The sequence below is a fragment of the Typopeltis vanoorti genome, chromosome 9, assembly GCF_054136105.1.
Source record: "Typopeltis vanoorti isolate ZY-2024b chromosome 9, IOZ_Tvanoo_1.0, whole genome shotgun sequence".
In the NCBI taxonomy this organism is placed as follows: domain Eukaryota; kingdom Metazoa; phylum Arthropoda; class Arachnida; order Uropygi; family Thelyphonidae; genus Typopeltis; species Typopeltis vanoorti.
Genome location: NC_143557.1, coordinates 118,144,919 through 118,170,498, shown reverse-complemented (window position 1 = coordinate 118,170,498; position 25,580 = coordinate 118,144,919). Strand labels below are relative to the sequence as shown.

Here is a 25,580-nt window from a genome sequence, read left to right as displayed (position 1 = left end):
GTTTTAGTTGATGAGAGTGATCATGAAATGATCACCTGGGTTGTGGCTAGCCATATGCAGATTTCTGTGAGGAAAGGATATATATGTGTAATTATAAGGCTGGCGATTATGACAAGCTTAGAAGACAACTTGGAGCATGGAATGAGGAGTTGCTGCTTGGGAACTGACAAAGAAATACATAACAGCATTAATGTGTGAACGTATTCTGAAGGCCAAAAGGCTGAATAAGATAGGTGTAAAATGGATGAATAAGGGGCTAAAACATGAAATATGGAAGAAGAAGAAGGTACTTTGGAGATAGTACAGGACGAATAATGGTAATAATCAGTTACATGAAGAGTATAAAGAACAAGCCAGGAGAGTTACTCAATAAGGAAAACAAAAACGCAGTATGAGCAGAAATTGGCAAATCAGGTGAAGAAAAACCCTAGAGTTTTTTAGATGTGGCAAGCAGAAGGAAGAATGATCATGATAAGATGATGTTAATGGATGAAGTAGAATGGTAACTACTGCAGAAGACATTATTGAAATATTCAGTGAGGGTGTTTCATTCTGATTAGGGTAGAATCATGAAGAACTTACGTGTAGAGGACATAGGAGAGGATGGCTTAAGTGAGTGAGCAGGAGATATTTGAGGAAAAAAAATAACCATGAATCAATAAGGCAATAGGATTTGATGACATATCACCATACATCTTAAGGGAATGTTCCAGGGAATTGGCCAGTAGCATTGGCATGCCTGTTTAATAAGCAGAATGCCAGAATGTCTTACAACAGCACAGGTTCCAAGGGAGTGGAAAGAAGGAAAAATTGTTCCACTGCATAAAGGTGGTGATAAGGCTGTGGCTTCAAATTATAGGCCAATTTGTATATCTGGAGTTGTGATGAAGATACTAGAGAGAGAGAGAAATTGGTGAGAAGAAGGATACAGAAATAGGTTGATAACAGCAGTATTCTCTGTGGTATCAGCATGAGTTCGTTAAAGTGAGATCATGTTTTACAAACTTACTTATGTACTATAACAAGGTGACAAATACCTTGGACAGGCGAGATACATATACAGTGGTGTACTTGGATTTTGCAAAAAACTTTTGATAGACTACCACACAAACTGTTAAATAAATTGAAACTGATGGCATTGGATAACAGACTTCTGAACTGGATCAGTGACTGGCTGTCAGATAGGTATCAGAAAATTGTATATGGGGGTGCAGTATCCCGAAAGAGGAAGGTCACTAGTGGTGTGCCGTAGGGGGTCAGTTTTGGGACCATTGTTGTTCAATTTGCATGTTAATGATATTGGGATGAGTTTAACTAGTGATCTACAGCTGTTTGCAGATGATGCAAAATTGGGGAGAGCAATGCAGAGTCAAGCAGATGTTATGGCCTTTACAGAAGGACTTGAATAGATTGCATGAATGGACAAATAAGTGTAACTATCAGTTCAATGTTGCAAAGTGTGAGGTTTTGAGATTTGGTAAGCAACAATGAAATGCAAAGTATACACTTGATGGGGAAACTTTAAAGAAAGTAGAGGAGATGAGAGATCTCAGAGTAGTGGTGGACAAGAACCAGAAATTCACGGGCCACATTGCACAAGTTGTGAAGATGTCACATCGGATAATGGCACGCAGAAATAAAGAAGTTATGATGCCATTGTATAAGGCCTCATATGGATTATTGTGCACACATTTGGTCACCGGGATTTCATGGTGATGAGGATATACTGGAGAGGATCCAAAGAAGAGTCACAAAGGTGGTCAGTGATCTTCGAGACGTGGAGTACAAAGACAGATTGAGAGAATGTAAATTGAAAAGCCTCATGAATAGGAGGAAGGGGAGGGGATATGACTGAGAAATATAAGATAGTCAAGGGTTGTTATCAGGTTGACATGGAAGAGATTTTTCATAGAATGGGAGAGGGGAGTAGAACAAGAGGCCATTGCTGGAAACTGTATAAGGAGGGTGTGAGCAGAGGAGTGATGACAAGGTTCTTTGTGTGGAGAGTGGTTGGTAAGTGGAATGCACTGCTTAAGTGTGTTGTGAATGTAGACACACTGAATCAGTTTAAAGAACGTTTGGATGAGCATTGTGTGCAATAGTGAGTACCTACCACGATGGGTCTCTGACTCCATGGAGGTCAGATGTTAATAATAATAACAACAACAAGGAGCATGAACTATCTTTGCCACAAGTTACCTTGATGTCAATTCACTAAGTTTAGAACCTGACATCTTCTTCTTCTTTTTTTCTCAGCCATTTTCAATCCACTGCTGAATGAATGCCTCCCCTAGGATCTTCTAATTTTCCTGGTCTTCTGCTTTCACCACCCATTTCCTTTCCAGCCAGTTTTTCTATTTCATCCACCCATCTTGTTTTTTGGGTATCCTTGTCTTCTCTTTCTGCCTGGTATCCATTCTGTTACTTTTCTGATCCATCTATTGTCAGTTCCTTGAGCCAGATGTCCTGACCATTTCCATTTGGATGCTTTTACAATTTCTATTGCATCCAAAACTTTTGTCTATGATTGATCCATTCCTTCCTCTTTTTATCCATTAGTGTTGTTCCTAGGATGATTCTCTCCATTCTTGTGACGTATTTGTTTTTCTATTTGTTTAGTTAGTGCCCATTTCTGAGCCATAGGTGAGTACTGGTAATATGCATCAGTTGAATACTTTGCCTTTCAATCAGATGGGTAAGTTATTTTTGAAGATGTAGTTCAATTTCCCAAATGAATACCAGGCTAACTGTATTCTTCTTTTAACTTCGCTCTGTAATCCATTTTCAATGTCAAAACGTTGCCCCAAGTACACATAAGAGGAGATGATTTCTATTGGCTCATTTTATTGTTTTTGCTCTTAAGTACTTATTGAACATAACATTTGTTTTTTCTCTATTGATTTTAAGACCCATATTCTTACTTTCTATGTTCAGTATAATTATCATTTCCTGTAGGTTTTGTGCTGATTCTGAAATTAATACAATATCATCTGCATATCTTAAATTGGTTAATTTTTCACTTTTTATTGTCACCTTTGGAACTCCAATTAATTTTTTGAATCATCTCCTGAAGTGCTGCTGTAAAAATTTTAAGGGATAGGATACAGAATCTCCCTGACTTATCTTCTTTTGTATAGGGATCTTGTTGCTTTCTATTTGTTGTTCCATTTTTGTATATTTCTTTTAACAGTTCCACATATTCACTTGGTATGGATTCATTTTCTAACGCTTCTATTATTGCAGAAGTTTTGATACTGTCAAAGTCTGATATACATCATGGAAAAGGTGTCTAATGTTATTGATGCAAGCATTTTTAATACAAATTATTATCCACCTCTCTTGACCAAAAAAAAAAAAAAAAAAAAAACATTGATTTTTTTTTAATCTCTGATTATTTAACAAACTTAAGAAAACTTGTTTTATTTCATCAGAAATCCTATGGAATAGTTCAATTTTGTAGGACTTCTGATGAAATGGACAATAAACACAGTTGATTATCAGATTGGCATGTTGTATACAGACACCTGTGGAGTATTACATGCCAATTCACACACTTAAACCAAAGTAAATAACTTTTTTTAACCATTAATAACTAAACTAAACAATATGGCTAAAGAATACAGTATGACCATAATAAAGGACAAAACAAAAATCTTGGTAATTGGTAAAAAAGAAGAAAAAGTGAATGGATCAACAATTAAACAGGTAGAACAATTCAATTATTTAGGAACAGTAATAACAGAACACTTATATACCATGACCACTATTAAACACAGAATATCGACTGCATGGTCGTCATTTAATAAGTTAGGTAAAATCTGGAAAAATAATAAAACCTACAACCTCTAAAAATAAAATTATATAATGCAATTATAATACCTACTGTGCTATATGCTTCAGAAACTTGGACACTCAAGAAGACAGGGATACGAAAACTGGAGGCCTTTGAGATGAAATGTCTCAGAAAAATAAATAAAACAAAATGGACAGAAAAGAAAACAAATGAAACCGTAAGACAAGACCAAAACTATACAGACTCATTAATAGAAAACATCAAAAGAAGACAACTTCAATGTCCAATGAAAACAACCACCAAAAAGGCTACCCAACCTTGCTTATGTGCAAGATTAGAAGAAGAAAAAAAAGAAAAAAGGAAGACCAAGAACAAAATGGATAACATCAGTAAAGGTTAACTCTGGATTACAATACTATAGACAGCTCACCAGCCACACAAGAAACAGAGACTCCTGGAGGTTGTTGTGGAACACGGAAGACTCAACCTGTCCCCAATGGAAGAGGACAGTAAGTAAGTAAGTAAATAACTTTATTAATCAAATGTACTTTGTTTTACATCCAGTAAAACTTCAGGATGGGCTGAAAGAAAATACTAGAAATTTGAACAGAACTGAAGAGTGAAAAAACACGTTACAATGGAATTGTCTGATATATGCGATCACAAATTGTTAGGATAAACAAAATTTGGAAGCATTTAAAAAAAAATTATTTCATCGAATAACACAAACTTTGGGAATAGAAGGGCAGTAATCATGATTTAGATTTGGCTGATATAGTAAAGCATCAGCACCTTCTATGAATAAACATTCATATTTAGAAGTACTATTAGGTAAGAGCTCCCCTAATGATGTCTCCACCTTGACATGGTAGTGTGCATCCTGTGAGTCATACCAGCTGTATCATTGCTATAAACAGGTATGGCTCACAGGATGCACTTTTCTGTTCCTCTTCCTCCTCTTTTGTCTTATTAAGCCCGACAGAGAAAAGAGGAGGAGCAGAAGACAGCCACCTTAGTCCTCTAGGCCATTGTTCATGCTGGATCTTGAGGATTCTAATACTTGAGCACTGCATGGTCTGTCAAATGAAAAGGAGGAATAGAGTGTACTGACATCGGCAAAGCTATGGATAGGATTGGAAATCTGTGAGAGCAGATCGTTTATATACAAGAGGAAGAGAGTATGTGAGAGAACGGAACCCTGAGGTACTCTGCTACTCTGATCATAAGATTTCCAATTGGTGTGGAAATCTGATGATAGGAAACTGTTCACCATGACACATAATGAACAATCAGACCATAGGATGGCAGTTTACTCAGTACGCTCCTGCACCAAACCTGATCGAATGCTTTGAAATGTCAAGAGCAACCACATGAGTTTCTCCAACAAATTTTTCCATTGCTTGAGTCCAGTGATGGGTGGGAAAAGCTAGATCAGTAGTTGATCAAGTGGGAAATCTGTACTGCTAGTCACTGATAAGTTGGTAGGTCTCTAGGTAGTGCAAGAGTTGGTTATTGATGACCTCCATAATTTTAAAGAGAACAGAAGTGAGAGAAATGAGAAGTGAGGACACAAGTTTTTAACACAATAGGTAGGATGCCATCAGGACTAGATGCCTTGTTTGTGCCCAGATTATTAATTAAGGATTCTTCAAATTTTCTTTCTGGCAGAAGACCATGGGTGATATGGAGAGAGCAGTTCTTGGTGGAGTGGAGGAAACTCTGCCCAAGTCATCAATGCAGAAGTTGGAAGAATAGTGATCTTTAGGTCACTTTTCTTCCAACACACACCTTGTCACATCAGCTTGTCTTTATGATGACTAGAGCACCATCTGAATGTGAGAGTGGTGGTGGAAACCTTGGCCAAAAGTTGTGCCCAATGGCCTCGGCAAGTACTAGAAGGGGGCTACTGCCATTTGGACAGGCAACAAGTTTGCAGCATTTAGCCCTTTCAAAGTCTGATTTGGATTTGATGATGATTCCTTTACTGCTGTTGCAAGCTATAGTATAGACAGAGTGAGCAGCTGGTCTTGAGACATTTGTTGTATGCAGAGGGTTTTTCTTTTACTGCACTGGCACATTTTTTTTTTTTTTTAAACCAAGGCTTGGATGGTTTGGCTTATTTAGATTTACAGCTGAAGCAACTCAAGCTATGATGCTAGTGTTATTATGACTGTTAACTGCATGTTCGAATGGCCAGTTTGCCTGCTTTGCAGGATGAAAAATCCTGCCACCTCCGTATGACACCAGATAACTCATCTTCAGCTGAAAAGTCCTGATAAATGTTCTTCACATCCTAGGTGGAATTTGAACCCAGGTCTTTCCAACCAAAGGGCATCATTGAAACTAACTGAGCTATGAAGTGGAGCCCGCTTTGATGGTGGCTGTGAATTTGGTGTAGAATAAGAGATGGAAGCCTTCATTACTGTGATGATGATTTCTGTTATTTGGTCTGAGCAGGTGTTTGGACCAGAAGTACTGAAGCAGTATTCAGACCATGGGAAAGAAGAATAGAAGTATGGAGGTCATCCTATTTGGCACCCTTGTAGTGACAAAAGACATGAGATTGAGAACTGGTGGATGAATGTTGTTCTGTGGCAAAAGAGACGTGTATGAGATTGTGATCTGAGTTACCAAGAAGAGAACTGACATTCACAGTATACTTGGAAGGGGAGCTTGTTAGGCAAAGATCAAGTGTGTTGGAAAACTGGAGAGGGTTGTCAGGTATTCTGGTAGGGAGATTGATGATCTGCGATAGGTCGTTGCTAATGGCAAACACCTCAGCATCCCTGCCTGCTTAATAAGTGAAATGGTGGAGGGAAGCCAATTTAAGTTTAGGAGGTTGAAGTCTCAAGAAGAATGACCTCAATATTAGAGTATTTCAACTGTAGAAAGTCTAGCTTTAGAGAGAGATAGTTGAAGAGGTCAGAGTGGTTAATGGAGTTTGGAGAGCAATAGAGAGAGAGAGAGAGAGAGAGAGCATGTGAAAAGAGTTGGTTTGGTGGAGAAATTTTGAGCCAAAGCAGATCAAACAAGCAGGGGAGGGGAGGTTTTGAAGTTTTGCAATCTGGCACAGTATATCAGTTCTGATGAATGCACAAGTGTCACCGCACAAATGCACAAGGTAGACAGTATTGTTGAGGTTGCCAGTTGAGGGTTCTGATAAGAATAGTAGTTCTGGTTTAGATGTTTAGATGACTGCAGGTGGTGCACATCATTTAGATTGCTGTTTAGGCCACATGTTGGTGAAGCGGATGCAGAAACTTTTTTTTTAGTAGAAATTAATGTTGGCAAGTTGTTCAGTTTCATTTTTTTTTCCTTATTATAGTTTTTAGTTGTATTTTGTTGTTGTGTTTTTGTTTTTTTGTTGGACTTTTCTTTTATGATTTTTTTGGAATATATTTTGTGGGAGAATTTGTATGATCCACAATAAAATCTCATTTCTTTGGGTTGTGACCCATTGTATGTGATGAGTAAGAGGAAGGAAATGGGGCATGCAGTGAGAGATGACAGACTCACAAACATAGTGCCCACACAAGAATGAAACACAAAATTGTTCATAAACTGAGGAAAGAACAAGCAGTTTTTGAACCTAACAGATCGTGTACAGACCAAATAATAACTCTAAGAATAATTCTTCAACAATCAATAGAATGGAAGAAGTCTGTATTTAGGATTCACTGACTTTGAAAAAGCATTCAATAGTATAAACAGAAAAGTCATTTGAAAATTAATGAAATAATGTCATACCAAAGAAAATAACTAATATAATAAAAACAATGTACAACAATTATAAAATCAAGATAGTAGTATGTAATGAGAATTTAAGTAAAGAAATAAAAACAACAAGAGGTGTAAGGCAAGGGTGCATACTCACCTCTACAATCTTCTTAATAGTAATAGACTGGATGATGAAAAATACAATAAATGAAAGCATTAATATGCAGTGGGGATGGACAAATAAATTAAATGACTTACAGTTTACTGATAACATATGCTTGCTAGCTCAAAAGCACCAACACATATAAAGAAAAATAGATAATTTAAACCTGGAAGCCTCAAAGTGTGGCTTAAAAATAAACAAAAAGAAAATCAAAAGAAATATTAATCCCAACAAAATCTAACACTCCAATTTATGGATAGACACTTTTGTTTATCTAGGATCAGTGGTAAACAGTGAAGAAGGAACAGAAGAAGACAAAAAACAGAATGCAAAAAGCCCAAATTGTTTTCAATACAATGAAAAATATATGGATAAGTGAAGAAATAAATCTCAAGACAAAAATAAGTCTCTTCAACACAAATGTAAATACTATTCTGCTTTTATCAATCTGAAACCTGGAGATTAACAAAAAGGAATTTAAATAAACTGCAGATTTATTTGGTCAAATAGAATTTCAAAGAAGACATTATGGGATAAAACAAATGAATCTGACATCAAAAGAGAAAGAATAAAAAGAAAATGGAAGTGGACAGGTCACACAATCAGCAACTCAGATAAGGATATAGCAAAAACAGTCATGGAATGGAACCCACAGGGTAGCAAAAGAAGGGGAGGTCCCAAGGTGACCTGGAGAAGAGAAACCAAAGCAGAGATGAAACAGCTGGAAAAATCCTGAAATGAGATCAAGAAAGAAGCAATGAACAGAGTCCAATGGAAAATAATGATTGAGGTCCTATGTCCTGCAAGGAGTGAAGCAAGCGAGTAATTAAAACAAAAACTGAAAAGTAATCAGCTGAAAGAGAATAAAAATATCAATAACATCTGGAATCCTATCAAGAAAAACAGAAAACTCAGTTGGAATTCAAAGTAAAAGATAGTGAAAAAAAGACATAGGTTAAATAACTCAATATTCATGCTATTCAAAGATATGAAGATGGCGGGCAAGGAAGCCAATAAAACAATCAGACAACAAAAAAATAAATTTTTTGCATGAACATGAAAAAAAAAAAAAAATCAAGATACACTTGATATTAAATAACAAAAGAAAATTCTATGAAATTAAAACCAAAAATCAAGTCCACATACAAAAACAAAAATAATCAACAGCAGCAAGAGCCAAACCCTAGCTACTCAAGATGAAACAGCAAACAGATGGAAATAGTACTTTAACCAACTTTTAAATTCTGACAAAGTTGACAGAAAAACTTATCATAACAGTCACCTAGAAATATTTAAAATATTTCCAGGTGAATAAGAAATATTCTTCATTGGCCAAAGTAGAAGAAAGTTCAGAGCAATTCAAAAATAACAAAGCAGCAAGTACTGACAGAATAGCAGCTGAGTAGCTGATGTAAATATAGTGGTAGTGAATTAATTATGAAATACATAAAACAGTAAATTTACGAAGAGATTCCGTCAGAATTGAATGAATCGCTACTAATCATATCAACATATAAAAAGGAAACAAAAATGAATGTAAAAATTAGAGAGGCATATCACTTCTGCCGATGGGCTAGAAATGTTTTATCTAATAATATACTAAAACATTTTGCATGCTGAAATTTCCAACGAACATCAAAGTAGGATTCAGAAGAAATAGGTCCACGGTTGACTAAATTTTTACACTAAGACAAACATTAATGCAAAAATGGGAATACATTCAGCATGTCCATATTTTATTCATAGACTTTAGAAAAGCATATGACAGCAGTCATAAAGAAGGCTTCTGAAAAGTAGTAAATGAACTTGGAATACCTCATATGATAATAAATTTAATCAAAATTTGCACCACTGACAGTCAAAGTATGGTAGTGACTAATTAAATCAGATCTGAACCTTTTGCTATTAAGATAGGATTGAAGCAAAAAAAGATGCCATTAAACCCATCCTGTTGAATTTTAGCTTCTTTAGAAAAATGCATTTGAGAAAGTATAAAAGATAACTTAAGTATAAAACAATAATATTAGAATAGTCAGGTGATATTATCCCAGTTGGAGAAAATGATGAAAATATTAGCATAACATTCAGAAAACTCAAAACTCCTGCCAAAAAATTAGGATTAAAAATCAAAAAAGTTAATATTTAAAAGAATGTAGAAACAACAACACATGGGGAAAATGACCAATTTACTATTGATAATGAGATATTTAAAAATACCACTTCTTACAAACATCTTGGAATACTTATTACTCAATATAATAAAATTAGTACAGAAATATAAGCTAGAATACATGCCTCCAATAGATCTCATCGTTCACTACAGTTGTGAGGAAATGCCAACTAGACTTCTAGGTGGAGGTGTGAAGTGGCCAACTAGACTTCTAGACTTCTTGGAAGTGTGAAGTGGCTTCTGTCATATTTCATTGCCAGAGTAAGGCCTCCAGTTTCTGTCCCTCACCTTTCTTCTCACCTGCAGTTTGAGTGATGGCCTTGCTAGGCATACTCATTATACCATTATCATTTTCAATTAGGGAGTAAGTTTCTGCTCCATTTGACAGTAAAGCAGTAAAACAGTTTTCCACAGGTTGGCTGCCAGATAATGCACAGAACCAAATCTTGACGGTAACACATCTGTTGGAGGCTTCCCGATCAGCTAGCGAATTCTGCTGCCACTAATCCTGACAAATCCAGACTCCAGTCCAAGGCCACACTTGGACTGGAGTCTGAGCACTTCCTGTGTGTGAGTTATGTGCAAAAGTCCCTCACCCCAGTTGCTTCCATTCCCCCTTCTCTTTATTTTTTGAATCAACCACTCTACACATGAAAGCCAATCATGAAAATACTAGAGTTTTAACTGCAGATACAAAAAATATCCCATAAAAAAATTGTGAGATTATCCTCTTTAAGGACTTTAACATCCATAACAAAAACTGGCTCCCCTACTCCAACTTCACAGATCAAGCTGGTAGGGAAGCCAAATCATTAATCATCAGTCATGACCTAACACAAGTAGTCAATCTACCAAACAGAATACCAGACAACCCTCATCATTTTATCAATGTTCTTGACCTTTTCTTAGCCAACTCTCTCTCCAAATACACCGTGGATGTCTGCTGTCTCCTTGGCAACTCTGACCACAATCTTATTCAAGTTTCCTTCTCTACAGTTCATCCTCTAGAGCAGTGGATCTCAACCTTTTTCCACTTGTGTACCCCTTTTAAACCCATTTCTAAAAATTGTACCCCTTGTTTTTAAAATAGCTATTTTAAATACTGACATTTATTGCTCCATAACTGACGTTTTCATTTTGTTTACTTTACTTGTTTTTCCACCATTACTGATTATTTTTCATGTACCCCTGAACGCCCCAGCACATACCCCCGGGGGGTACGCGTACCATCGGTTGGGAACTGATGCTCTAGAGCAGGGTCTCCAAACTATGGCCTGCGATATGATTCTATCTGGCCCGCCAATTTGACTAATTTTTCAATAAGAATCCGCAAAAAAAAAAAAAAAAAAAAACACGAGGTGTTGATAGATTTCAAATGCATTAATTAAAATTTGTGTTCAAAATATATTCCCGAATAGCAAAAAAGTAACCGCAATCCAAGTTACGGTGTTTCTGACTATAAGAGGTCGGTTAAAATAGACTAACGAAGAAAAAAATTTAAAAGAATTCAAAACGAAATAAAAAAGTTACATCCGAATAAACTTTTTTATCAACAAAAAAAATTTATGTCGCACGAAATAAGAACACTTAAAAAAGTCGGTAAAAACACGACTAAATTGAACTAACAAGCAAAAAACAAAATAAAAACAAAATTTCCCGATCTGTATTCATTGACAAAAAACTCGAAGTTATACAAAATTAAAAAAAAGTTATGTGTAAATTGTCGGTGTATATTCGGTTGAAAAACTAACAACTAGCAAAAATTTAAACAAATTGTTTCCCTAACGGAAAAAAAACGAATTCGGCCATTTCGAAAAAAAAAGTATCAGTTCGCACGTAAATTGTTGTGATAAGATTTTTTTGGTAATTTTTACAAAATTTTTTTTGAAATAAATAAAAAAAATAAAATTTTTATATATAAAAAAAATTTCTTTTCTTTTTTTTTTGGATATTTTGGATAAGTTATTAACTGAAATATCTAAATTATTACATTGTAATAATTTGGATATTTATTGGATAGTGCAATGTAATAATTCAATAAAACTCATATCTAGTTCTAGAGTTTTTTTATTACTTCGGCCTGCTGAACAGTGCTGAAGTACCCAATGTGGCCCTCACTGTGAAAAGTTTAGAGACCACTGCTCTAGAGCAATCCAGCCTCATACTCTATGGCACTATAATTGTGCCAAATGAGATTACTGCCTTCACTCTCATGATCCAAACACCTGCACTAAACTAGTAGCCAAAATAATCCCCATTCATTCCTCACTCCATTGCAAATCCCCAACCTGTATCCAAGCCCTGGTTCTCAAAAAAAAAAAATGTGCCTTAGCCGTCCATAAAAAAAAAATGCAGCTAAAAAAATATATTCAATGATTATTTAAATTAAACGGATATTAAATCCCACATTGTTTTAAAACTGAATAAGAAACTCAAAGATCGGAATCAGAGAGTTTCATGCCGAATATAGTAACTATAAAGTATCGGCGATTACTAGCATGAGCTAATGCAAGTAGTCCTAGTACGTAGTACAAACTCGGGCAGCATGCATTGAACAAAATGTTCAATGGTGAAAATTAAAAACTCCAGCTTCTCATTCAGCTTACACAACAACTAAAAACGTGTAAAAAAGTTATCATTGATTCCAAAGTAGATTTTGTAAGAATGAAATGCAATAAACTTGCCTTCTGCTCAACTGGCAGTCAAGCATCTGGTCCCTTGCTAAGGCTGCTGGGCATAACTTCTGTCCTTCCAAGTTGCACCCTGATGGCACTATGGTCACTACACCCAAGGATAAGGCAGGGCCTCTTAGCATCAGTTTCTTCTCCAGCTCTTGCCTGGAAGACCAAATCACCTCCCCTATTTCCACAAACTGCCCACTGCATGCCTCCTCTGAACTTCTACCAAAAGGACATCAGAAAATCCCTCATTAATCTTAATACTAATAAGGCTCCCGGTCCAGATTGTATTCCTCCAGTTGTGCTCCAGAATTGACTCATTCTGTATCGTCTATATGACCCTTCATATTCTACTGGCATCTACCCAACAGCATGGAAGTAAGCCCACATCCAGCCTGTACCCAAAAAGGGAGATGAAAGTCAGCCATCTATCGCCCCATTGCACTCACCTCAGTACTTTCAAAAGTGATAGAGAAGGTTATCAACCAGCTTTTTCATTACCTGGAGACTCATCAGTTAATTAGCGATCACTGATATGGATTCTGCCATTCTCTATAGCCGAACTCCTAGCTAATCTCATCTAAAATAAAAGATGAGATTAGCTAGGAGTCCTTTTCATTCCTTTTCATCATTTGATAAATCTTGCAGTACCCCAATGTTAGATGCCTCCAGATCTTCCATAACCAGTGACTCGAATTGACCTCCTCAATCTCCTAAAATGGGGTGAAGACAACTTAGTAATGAGACCACAGAAAGATTTGGAGAAACTCATGTTATTGCTCTCGATATTTCTAAGATATTTGAACATGTCTGGCACCAAGGCATCCTGAACAAATTGCCATCTTATGGCCTCCCATTTACACTCTATAACTGGATTGCCAGCTTCCTCACTGATCATTCATTATGTGTCATGGTGGATGGCTTCCTCTCATCAGATTTTCCCATCGATGCTGGAATGCCTCAGGGTTTTGTGCTTTCACCCATACTCTTCCTCCTTTACATAAATGACTTCCTTTCTCCGATTTCAAATCCTATTGACAGCTTTGCTGATGACAGTACTCTTCATTCCTTTTCATCATTTGATAAATCTTGTAGTACCCCAATGTTAGATGCCTCAAGATCTTCCATAACCAGTGACTTCAACTGACCCCCTCAACCTCCTAAAATGGGGTGAAGACAACTTAGTAAATTTCAATGCCAAAAAAATTCAAGGCTGCCTTATTACCCCTGAAAGCAAAATCCTAACTCATCTCCCTCTCATTTTTGATAATAGTCCAGTTTCTTTTCAAGATCAACTTTCTCTTATTGGGTTGACTGTCACATCCAATTTATCCTGGCACATATTACATACATAGTCTCCTTAGCCTCTAAAAAGCTTGATGTTCTTTTCCATTCTAAACATTATTTCTCTTCCTCTCAAATCCTAACATTCTATAAGTCTCAGATTCATCCAACGTTGGAGTACTGTTCCCAAATTTGGGGTGGCTCACCCAAGACCTCTTTAAGAATTCTTCACGATATTCAGAAGAGGGCAATCCACTTAATAGACGACCCTTCCCTCAGAGACTTCTTCCAGTTGCTTTATCAGAGCTGCTCTGTCTCAGCACTGTGCCTTTTCTAAAGGTACTTTTATGGGCATTGCTCCTCTGAATTGGCTGCTACCATTCCTCCACTTTCTTCTAACCACAGAAGAACTAGAGCAGCCACTGCCCTATCCCAATACACTGTCCAGCTTTAAACACACCAAACTAACTTCTCATCAGCTTCCTTCATTCCTTCCACCTCTATTCCTTCGGAACAACCTCCCAATTTTTTTTTTTCCTGATGAGTATAACCTCCCACTCTTTAAGAAAAATATCAACAGGCTACATTTTCCTCCTTAATCACTTGCCCACACATGGCACTGTAGTGTTATAGGTCTTGTGACCTTTCATGTGTGAGATCAACATAAAAACTAATGAAATCAAAGCTTGAAGATTTGGATAGCATGGACATCTGAAAAGAATGGCTAAATAAGCAGTAACAATTGAGGCCTGATGAAAAGCAATCTAGAGAAAGACCATGGCAACATTAGGAGGAAACATCCAAAAAGACAGCTAAGATGGGAATCCTGAAATGGACTGAAAAAGCTCAAGATAGAAACGAATAGAAGAAGATTTAGTAGGAGTTGGTGTTATTGCAACAGATCCTGTGACTAGTGTTGTCAACTACATGTTGAACCAATCCCAATTTATGAGCCTTAATAAGTTGAATAAAATTCTGATATTCTAAAATATACTTTTTAACTGATCTTCCTGTTTGATCAAAATAAGTTACAATATGGGAACTCGGAAAACACTAAGGACTGCAATAAGGGAAAGAGTTTTATCTTTATGATAAAAAATGATTTTGGAGATTATGGAATTTCTTAAGAATCACTGTTATACATTTTTTGAATGCAAATTATATAAGGAATAGGAATTCTATGAATACTTAACTTGGAAAATAGAGAGAAACTGCCAATGATTTTTTTTTTTTTTAATAGTTCTTGGAATGTAACTATTTAAAAGGGATTTTCTTAATAGTTTATTTCTTGTGTAAGAAATAAATTATCAAGAAAAACCCCTTTTAAATGGATTTAAATTTTAAGATATTTTAAGGGGTCTAGATACCAAAGATTTAATGATTCCATATTTTTGAGAAGGGCAATGTATGTATATAAGTCTGTAAATGTACATAAGTCAATTCAAATGTACATTTGTGGTAGACAATGAGTCATGAGTTTCATGTTTAATGAAAATATCGATACGATATTGTTCCTGATGATTCCTTTTCCAATGGAAATTTTATCTTATAGCATATGTTATTAATTTCACATAGAAAAGATCATAACTCTTGTTCTATTTTCTATTTGAAATAGAACCTTTTCAAATAGGAAACTACATCATCCACACAGTATAGCAGAAATACAGAATTATTAAATCTTTGTTATCTAGAGATTATAAAATATTCTCCTCTGAAGGATCTCTTACACAAGAAATAGAAACAATCAAGTCAACTGCCCTTTTAAATGGTTATAATCGAAAAAATATCTCCCCAAAAAATTCAATTCAAAGTCATTGAAATGACTCTTTCAGTTTCTCTTTACATCATCCACATCTTTCTTCCTATTCCTTACATAAAAGACATTTCAGAATGCATAGTAAAGATTCTTAGGAAAAAATTCCAACTCACTACCTCCTTCAAATAAATCAACGAAAGTGGTTAGCATACCCACTTTCCAGCCAACAGCTGCAGATTTGAATCCCACCATGAGCATGGATGTTTGTTGTTGTTAGTGGGAGATGAATTTCATCGCCAAGCGTGAGACCGCTGTCCTGTTTATTGAAAGCCTGAGGTGGCTTGAAAAACGTTCCATATTTGGTCTCCAGAGCAGGATTTCTGGACTATGTAAAAAATAAACTTAAAATAAAAAAAAATATTCTTAGCCCAACCCAAAGTACGAAATGTATATAGGTTTACAAATAGCCTTTCGTGGGTGGGAGCAACATAAAAAACACATTTCAGAATATCAAAGCCATATTCAACTTTTAAGCATCATAAATGAGGATTGGCTCAACATAGAATTGACAAACTAGCCATGGGATCCACAGAAAATCACCAAACTTTGACCAACAGTATTTATAAATATTAATGTTTATTCACAGAAAGTACTGAAGTCCTACTACATTTGTTAATCATAAATTGCAATGACTGCCTTTCTATTCCAAAAGTTGGCAAAATTATTATCCTTAACTGTACAATATTTTAACATGTTCGCTGCCACACTACTTCGGCATAGTCTGTTCCCATACGCCGAGCAATTTCACTTCTTCAAGGTCAGTACGGTAATCTCGTTGCTGGCGGTAAGCGTCCTATGAGTATACTTGTAGTTGGCTTGTGCAGAGCATATACCTTCTATGAGAATACACAGTTTTGATGCTAGCTCCACAAGCCAAGCATTTTCACTTCTTCAAGGTCAGTACAGTAATCTCGTTGCTGGCAGTAAGTGTCATACAAGTATACTCGTGGGTTGTGTGGTTGGTTTACCAACTACGAGTATACTCGTAGTTGGCAGCAAACGTGTTAAAATGATTCACAATAGTGTTTAGTCTAGCAATTTGTTAGTGTGTATGTCAAATGATTCCACTATAATACTTATCTATAACACTTTGATTAACAAAATTATTTAATGTGGATTAGGTGTATCCAATAATCACATTGGCATGATAATACATAACTTTTTTTTTTTATTCACTTATCCTCTGTGTCTTATGGCACATAAGGCTAAGATCTGTTTCCTCCAGATACCTCTGTCTTGAGCAGCCAATTCAGCTTTTCTACAGTTATAAGTTAAAGATTACAAGAAATTATATTTTTGGTTTCATCCTTTATCCAAGTGTAAGCAAACAAAGCTTCTCTCTAGTTCTGCCAGCTGGCCATTCTTCTTTCCTCTTCTCATTCTCTGCAAAGTTAGTTTAGGCTTTCCCCTTTTCCTTCTGAGATGTCAAAGCCACTAGGAATTTCTCTCTGATGTCCATTCTCAGTATGTGAACAATCCATTTCCATCTGCATTTTTTTTTTATTCCATCAGTAATATGTTTTTGCTCAATCAGCTTATATAAGTCATCGTTTATTATACATTAGGACCAAAATATTTTTAATACTTTATGCAGGCATTTTGCTTGAAAACCATTTAATTTAGCCTCCTATTTTTTGGTCAATTTCCATGTCTCTGATTCATATAATAATATGACCTTAACATTGCTACTGAAGATTTTTATTTTATTATCATATTTGGATGATTTCCATATATAACTTACTGTATATAAAATATTGTGATGATAAAGTTATTTTGGCCTTTGCCTTTCAAATTTATTCTATTATTTTCTATACCTAAAGTTTCACACTAAAAAATATAATGAAGCATACCTGTTTGATCCTGTTGTAAGATTAAAAAAAGGTCAAATATGCATGTGAATATATGTCGAAGCAAATATGGAAATTTCTATTTTTAAAAAATTATATATTAACACTCAATATAATAAAAATAAAAATAATTACTCAAGTAACTTACAAGTTCACTGTACAAAACTTGAATGCCCCTAATGGTCCGGAACTGTTGCTGGAGGACTTGTATAGCTTGGCTGAATGCCATGCCTAATAAAAATTTACTTTAGCTCATATTGGAGTAAACATTTTACATTTAGTGCAATATTATCAAAAAATGTCTGTAAATTTATTAACTATGTTAAGCATATTCACATATATTAAAATTTTAATGAAATTTTGTTGAGAACGAAAAGTTGTTCCAGAAGTAGAGGAATAAAAGTGGAGGAAAAGCTGATTTGAAATGTTTTTTAAATATCAAACTAATGACTTATCAGAAGACTAGATTGTTCTGAAGGTGGGTGGCAAATGGATATTGACCAGCAGGTGCTCTTGTTCTTTGTTTTTAAAGAAAGTGGCCAAATTGATAGTGGTCAATTCAGCAGATCAAATGAAAATATCCATAGAAGTGGCAGAAGGCAGACACCAAACATCTGTAAAAGAGGGATGAAGTGATTCTGTGAGAGAAAGGACTGTCTATTAATCTGATTGCCCTATTCTGAATATCATCAAGCAATAATAATGAGGCTTAGGTGCACCGTCCCAAATTTATGAGTAGTATTTCATGTTCTGATGGAATTAAGATTCATAGTTAGTAGTTGTACACATGTAATGCCTTGTGCAGAAAAGAACACCAAGTTTTTTGGCAGTTACAGATGCCACACCTGAAATGTGTTTGTGCCATGAAAGGCTGAAGATGTAGGTCAGTCTAAGAAGAGAAATCTGATCATGTTTTAATATCTGAGTATTATCGAAAATGTTTGGAAAAGGGGAGGCTCCTTGTTTCACAAGAAATCACAGGATTGGAACTTAGAATGTTAGAAGTATGAACCAAGGTAAGCTGGAAATAATAAAGATGGAAATGGAGTGCAAGAAGCTGGATATATTGGGAATAAGTGAACTTAGATGGACAGGAATGGACCATTTTCAGTCAGGAGACTATATAGTGTATTACTCAGGACATGAGACAAGTCATAAAAATGAAGTATCTTTCTTACTCAGGAAAAAGATGGCTACGCATGTATTAGGTTATAATCCAGTGAGTGATAGAATCATTTCCCTCAGAGTGAGTGGATATCCAATGAATATGACCTTCATTCAGGTTTATGCACCCACTACAGAGGCACCAGAAGAAGACAGTGAAGAATTTTATAGCAAGTTATAAGAATGATAGTTGCAACACCAAAGCGAGATTTATAGCTACTTATCGGAGATTGGAATGCAAAATTACTGAGAAATTTGAAGAGCAGGATTATACACAGGAGCCAGTACCACTGGAGAGTGAAGTAAGGCAGGCACTGCAACAGCTATTCAGTAAGAAAGCACCAGGAGAAGATGGAATACCTACTGAGCTGCTCAAAGCCCTGGGAGAAGAGGCAGTTAAAATTTTAACAGCTCTATGTCAGCGAATTTGGATCACAACTACATGGCCTAGGGAATGGAAAAAAATCAGTTTATATACCTTTATTGAAGAAATGCAATGCAAGAGAGTGCAAAAATTACAGAACTATAGCACTAATTTCTCATGCAAGTAAAGTCTTACTTAAGATCATTCAGAAAAGATTGGAACCATTCATGAAGAGAGAAAGGCCAGATGAACAGGCAAGATTTCGAAAAGGCAGAGGAACAAGAGATCAAATTGCCAATGTGAGATGGACAATAGAAAGAGCACACGAATATTAAAAGAATGTCTACTTTTGTTTCCTTGACTACAGCAAGGCTTCTGACTCTGTAGATCATGTGAAACTGTGGAATGTATTAAGAACAATGGGAGTACCAGAGCATTTCATTATCCTTCTGAGGAATCTTTATTATGAACAAGAAGCTATTGTCTGAACAGATCTTGAAGAAACTGAGTATTTTACTATAGGTAAAGGGGTGCGACAAGGATGTATATTTTATCTCCGCACCTGTTTAACTTGTACAGCAAATACATTTTAAGAATGGCAGGGCTGGAGGAGTCTTCAGTTGGAATTAAAATTGGTGGAAGAAATATTAATAATTTGAGGTATGCAAATGATACCACCTTGCTAGCAGAATGCAAAGAAGATTTGGAGGAACTTATTATGAAATTTAGAGAAGAAAGTGCTAAATATGGTCTTAAACTTAACCTCAAAAAGACAAAAGTTATGATAACATGTGAACCTAATGATTTTGAAGTAGATGGGGAGAAAATGGAAGCAATTAACAATTTTGTGCTCCTAGGATCATAAAATGGTTATTGTACTGAAGAAGTTAGAAGAAGATTATTACTTGGAAAGAAAGCAATGACAAATTTAAGCAAGATCTTTAAAGATAAAGATATTAGCCTCTCAACAAAAATCAGAATCGTGAAAGCAATGGTATTCCCTGTGGTACTGTATGGATGTGAAAGTTGGACCCTGAGAAAGAGTGAAAGAAGGAAGATAGATGCATCTGAATTATGGGTTTGGAGATACTTACTAAGAAAACCATGGACTGCAAAGGAAACCAATAAATCAGTAATAGACAGAATAAAGCCAGATTGCTCCCTCAAAACTATGATCATCAAGCAAAAATTGTCATATTTTGGACATATTATGTGAGCAAATGACAGTCTGGAAAAGATGATGATGCTTGCTAAACTTGATGGAAGCAGGAGAAGAGGAAGACCAAGAATTAGATGAGTGGATGGAGTTAAAGAAGCAACTGGAATGCACTTGGAAATTCTGAAAGATATGGCCAGGGACAGATCTGAATAGAGAATGTATGTTCATAGAATCACCAGGAGTCAAAAACGACTCGATGAAATATAACAACAACAACAATTATCGAAAATAAAGGGAAGTGATCCAAAATCTTTCTTACAGGGAATTATACAGGCCTATGGTTTAGCAGCATTGAAGTTCAAAAGGTTATCCTCACCCCATTGAAGATTAGTAAGGAGTTTAAAGCATTGCTATGGAGGATCTTGAGGCTTCTGATGATTAAGATCTACAAAGTCTGTCGAATGAGGCAAGAATGGAGTGCATTACTGTCAGCATAGCTATGGAGAGGATTTTGTCAGTGAGAGCAGGTCATTTATGCACAAGAGTTAAAGAGTGGGCAAGACTAGAAAGCTGTGTAGTACTCCTGCACTGATAAGGAAATCTAAGGAAAGGAAACTACCTAGCATGACATGTAGTGATGATCTGAAAGGAAGTTGGCAATCAAATTGAAAACGTTGAAGGTAATTTGTTAAGTAGACCTCTGTGCCACACCTTGGAAATGTTGAGAGTGACCATATGAAACTTTCTCATATTCAGTTTGGACAAGATTCTTCTGACCTTGAAAGCAAAAAAAATCAAAGCGGTATTGAATGTTACACATATGGAATAGCAGGAGGATATTTATCAAGAACAATGAAAAACTGGAGGGGAAAAGTAAAAAAACAGGAGATAGACTAGCTTTTTCTGTGAGGCAACTATGCAAAAGAAATATCCAAGTGCAAAGTAAGTTTATTTTGTTATAAATGAATCTTTATAATCTCTAATTACTTTTATTAGCAATGTATAGGACAAAAGTTTTGGCAAGGTACCAGAAAGTATAACTGCCATTCACATAATGCAAGTCTCTTTGCTTGCAGCTATTTTGAGTTTTATTATAAGCAGAAAAGAAAGATGAGGATCTCAATGGAGGTCAATATGATATGCATGTTTGCTCTTCTCTTGGCACACCTCCTGGAGAATCAAGGCTTATTAAATAAGGGATGAAAATTTTAAGTAGAATGGGAAATTAATGTTTCCATACAAATAACACTTGTTTCAAAACATTCAATATAAATATCAGAAGACAAAGTAATAATTCAATCAAGAAAATGAAGCATAGAAATCATGATCATCCCTTGGCTTCTTACAATGCCAAGACAATATGTGGATGAAAACAGCTGTGCAAGTATTCTTCTACAGATAAAGAAATCAACATACACTGGTGTCTGAATTAAGAAAAATTAATCTAGATAATATATATAAAGAAATTAACTATTTATTAGCATACAAATTTTTTTATCCATGCTTCAGAGGCATCTTCAATATGAAATAAAAGGAAACTGAATGGCTGCATACATAATAGAAAAATTCAACAATTCAATATTAACGCTTCAGTATAATAACAATTATCAATCATCCCTTGAGTCCAAATTTAACAAAAAAAAACAAACTAATAAGTAATAAAAATTAGAAGATGAGCAGTTGGAGAGTATTATTTCCTATAAGGGGAAAATAAATGTAAACCATTCGATCTTTTGAGATTGGAGCAATTTAACTATTTAGAGAGATATTCAAAACTTTAGCTATACATACATGTAGAAAGTTTTTTACCTTAAGTATAATATATGTTAAAGATCCAAACTATTTTAAACCTGGTTTTACTCCATTTCCCAAATAAGGAAACAGACAAGTAAGTCAAGTTTGCGCCCGCAAAGTAGTGCAAGTCTTAGACAACTCGTGGTAAAGGTGGAATAAGCTCTGATCACTATTCTTAATATTTACCCTTAATGCAAAGTACATCTCCTTGAGGAGATGTATGATGCTATGCATTAAAGGCACGGGGCCACTACCCAGACCGGTTTCGACCTTTACTGAGGTGTATTTAAGTAAAGACCTCTCTAAAAATTGGGATGATCCCTAGACCACCCCATAGTGGCCGAAAGACCGTCCAACTCAGCATTGTTTCACTCAATGACAGGCTCACCCCGTCACCGAGAAGAACTTCTCAGCGTTGGCTCTACCCAGTGGCAGGCTCACCCCACCACTAGCCAGAGCCATAATCTCAGCGGTGGCCCTACTCAGAGACAGGCAAAAACCTATCCCCAAGCAGAGCCTCTCAAAGCCAGCCCCCACCAGTTCTGACCCCTATCGAGGTCTCATCAGTGGGAAACAGACAAATATAAGTCAAGTTTGCTCCTGCATGTAAGACTTGCACTACCTTGTGGGTCAGTTAGACTCACATTACGTGCAGGAGCAAACTTGACTTATATTTGTCTGTTTGCTTACTTGGGAAATGGAGTAAAACCAGGTTTAAAATAGCTTGGTATCTTTTAACATATATTATACCCAAGGTAAAAAACTTTCCACATCTATCTCTCATCCTGAGATTTTTATTTAATAAGGTCAAAGCACCTAATGGTAACTTGTTTTGGTAAAATACTTATAAGCTCTGTATTACTTAAACCTTGGTATTTCTAAGCCTGGCTCCCACTGATGAGACCTCAATAAAGGTCAAAACCCGGTCTGGGTAGTGGCCCCCTTGCCTTTAATGCATAGCATCATACATCTCCTCAAGAAGATGGGCTTTGCATTAAGGGTAAATATTAAGAATAGTGATCAGAGCTTATTCAACCTCTACCACGAGTTGCCTAGACTTGCACTACCTTGTGGATCAGTTAGACTCACACTACATGCAGGCACAAACTTGACTTATATTTGTCTGTTTGCTTACTTGGGAAATGGAGTAAAACCAGGTTTAAAATAGCTTGGTATCTTTAACATAAATATACATATATATATATATATACAGGGTGTTCGGGATAAATTTGACAGTTTCGTAAGGAAAAAGAAAATCTTCTTTGTATCTATTAAATTTAATGAATTGACAAAAAAACATTACAGGCAGAGTTAATTACAATACTATCAACAAGATTTACTCAAAATAACCACCATTAGCATCGATCACAGCTTCAATTCTGCTTCGGAACCTCGAACAAGCTGATGCTACAGTCTCCCTGGGAAGGGCCGCAAAAACTGTTTTAATTTTATCCATTAACTGGGCTTTTGTATTACTGGAAGTGCGATTGGTGTCTTTTTCAACTGCGCCCCATACAAAATAATCCATGGGGTTAAGGTCTGGGGAGTTTGGAGGCCAAACATTTGGACTGGTGAAGTCGTAGAAATTTTCAGACAACCATTTTTGACTTTTCCCAGAGGTGTAGCAAGGGGCCGAATCCTGCTGCCATACATACGGCCTACCATTGGCTACCCTTGTTATCCAGGGCTTGACTACAGTTAGCAACTCCACGAACAAAGCCCGAATTCCAATGCCAGGGTTCTTCAACACCTGTTCCTGCAGATTTGCGAGGAATTCTGCTGTACGAACGCAATCAGATCGTCTGCTAGGGATCTTTCTTCTTGCTACATCCTCGTAGTCACCATTGCAAGTCTCTAGTTCATGCCTGATTGTTTTTACTGTATTCAGGGAGCATTGGGCAGCAGTCGTAATATCCTTATTTTGATGGCGGGCACGAATCATCATGATACAAGTTATTCTCTTCCATGATTCAGGTGGGTTCCAGCTATCCATCCTTTCTGACATCTTGTATATGAATGAAGAAGGGTCCAAACTTTTAAATGAAGAGAAGTGTGTGTTAATACATGTAACTTACGGAAAAATATAATTAATTATAAATATGTCAAATTTATCCCGAACACCCTGTATATATATATATCCTCATGGATATATGGGCAAGGACAAGCATTCCTTAAAAAAAAAAAAAAAGAAAGAAATCCAGCAAATCTAAACCCTTAAACTAGATTACATATACACCCTATTTCTACCTTACACCAAAAGCAAAAGATAGATTAGGCCAACTTCTAAAACAACACAGGATTAGAACAGTCTACACAGCACTAAACAAAGTTCCTATCTTCTTGAGGTAGGTCAAAGGCTGCCAAGATCCTCCTTTCCAAATATCTGTAGTATCACCTGTCTGTGGTATCCAGTTTTTTTTAGACAGGCAAAATGAAGTACCATGGTCAGAAGAAAGGGAAAAAACAATGTATATGATATAGACAACCAAAAAAAGTGGATTAGCACAACATACCTTAGAAAAATGTCTCTTTCTTTTAAAGAATACCTTTTTAGAAAAAAGGTATGTTGTGCAGTTCACCAGATGAGAGGGGAAGCCAAGTTACTGCATATTACAAAAATTGCTCCTAGAAGCAGATCAAGTATTACAGAACACTAATAACTACAACAGAAATTATGGTGATCTTCTAACTTTGAAGAACCACCTTATCTTCTCATCAGTGGCAATTACAGAGGATTGCACAAGGAGTGTAACTCTCACCTCTGGCTTTCTGCACATTGTCATTGGTATATAAATTGTTTTACTTTGTCGTTGTTGGATGTGTATTATTTAAGTACCTAGATAAAATCCTAGCTTAAGCAGCAAAACATCAGATATTAAATATTTGATTTAATTAGTGTAAATTATTTCTTTGCATTCCTATTTTTATGCAGTAGTTTGTCCAGAAAACTTCAATATGAGCAAATTTAACAGCTATGAAAACCTGAATATGGAAATTCATACAGATCCATCTCAGTTATCCAATATTCTCTCAACCACAACAATGAAAAATAATAGTCAACATATTAATAACAATGTAGTACAGTGCAAGAGGCATGTGTATCCACGGCACTAAGCCGCTTGAAGAAAGAGTGTCCTAAGTTCAATTTGAGTCGCTGACTAGAGGAACTTTTTTGCCATGATGAGTCTGCCGACTCCATGGAGGGTGTAATAATAATTTCATGCAGATCACTAGTAACTGTTTCCCATTCATTTGCTAGAGTTATTTGATAAAAAATTACACTTCAATTTACTAGAAACATATCTGTAAAATCCCTTATGATGATTCTTAGTTACAACATTTTTCTCTCTCTCTCTCTCTCTTTCATTATCTGCACTACATGCAAGAAAAGAGTGCATGGGAGAAGGCAGAAGAAACAGGAACTAGAGGTGCTCTTATGACCACACATGGTAGCAGCCACTTCAGGCCCTCAATATGTAAAGTGATGTTTCAGTGGGTGATGAAACATCTACTAGCTAGAGAGAGATCTAGTTGACACTGGCTTTGACTAGGGAAGGTATGCATTTCTTCAATAATACAGGCATACCCAAGTCATATGGCACATTAGGTTCCAGACCACTGTCATACAGTA

At 36.0% G+C, this 25,580-nt stretch overlaps 1 protein-coding gene across 2 annotated transcripts in view; it reads right to left on the bottom strand.

The window, feature by feature from the left end:
* Positions 1 to 25,580, bottom strand: part of LOC150103461 (phagosome assembly factor 1) — a 408,178-nt gene that overhangs the window by 194,359 nt on the left and 188,239 nt on the right. For both annotated transcript variants that reach the window (XM_090398202.1, XM_090398201.1), the window contains one exon: positions 17,617 to 17,699. In XM_090398202.1, the coding sequence (XP_090254328.1) occupies positions 17,617 to 17,699 (83 nt within the window). The remainder of the gene's footprint in view (positions 1 to 17,616; positions 17,700 to 25,580) is intronic.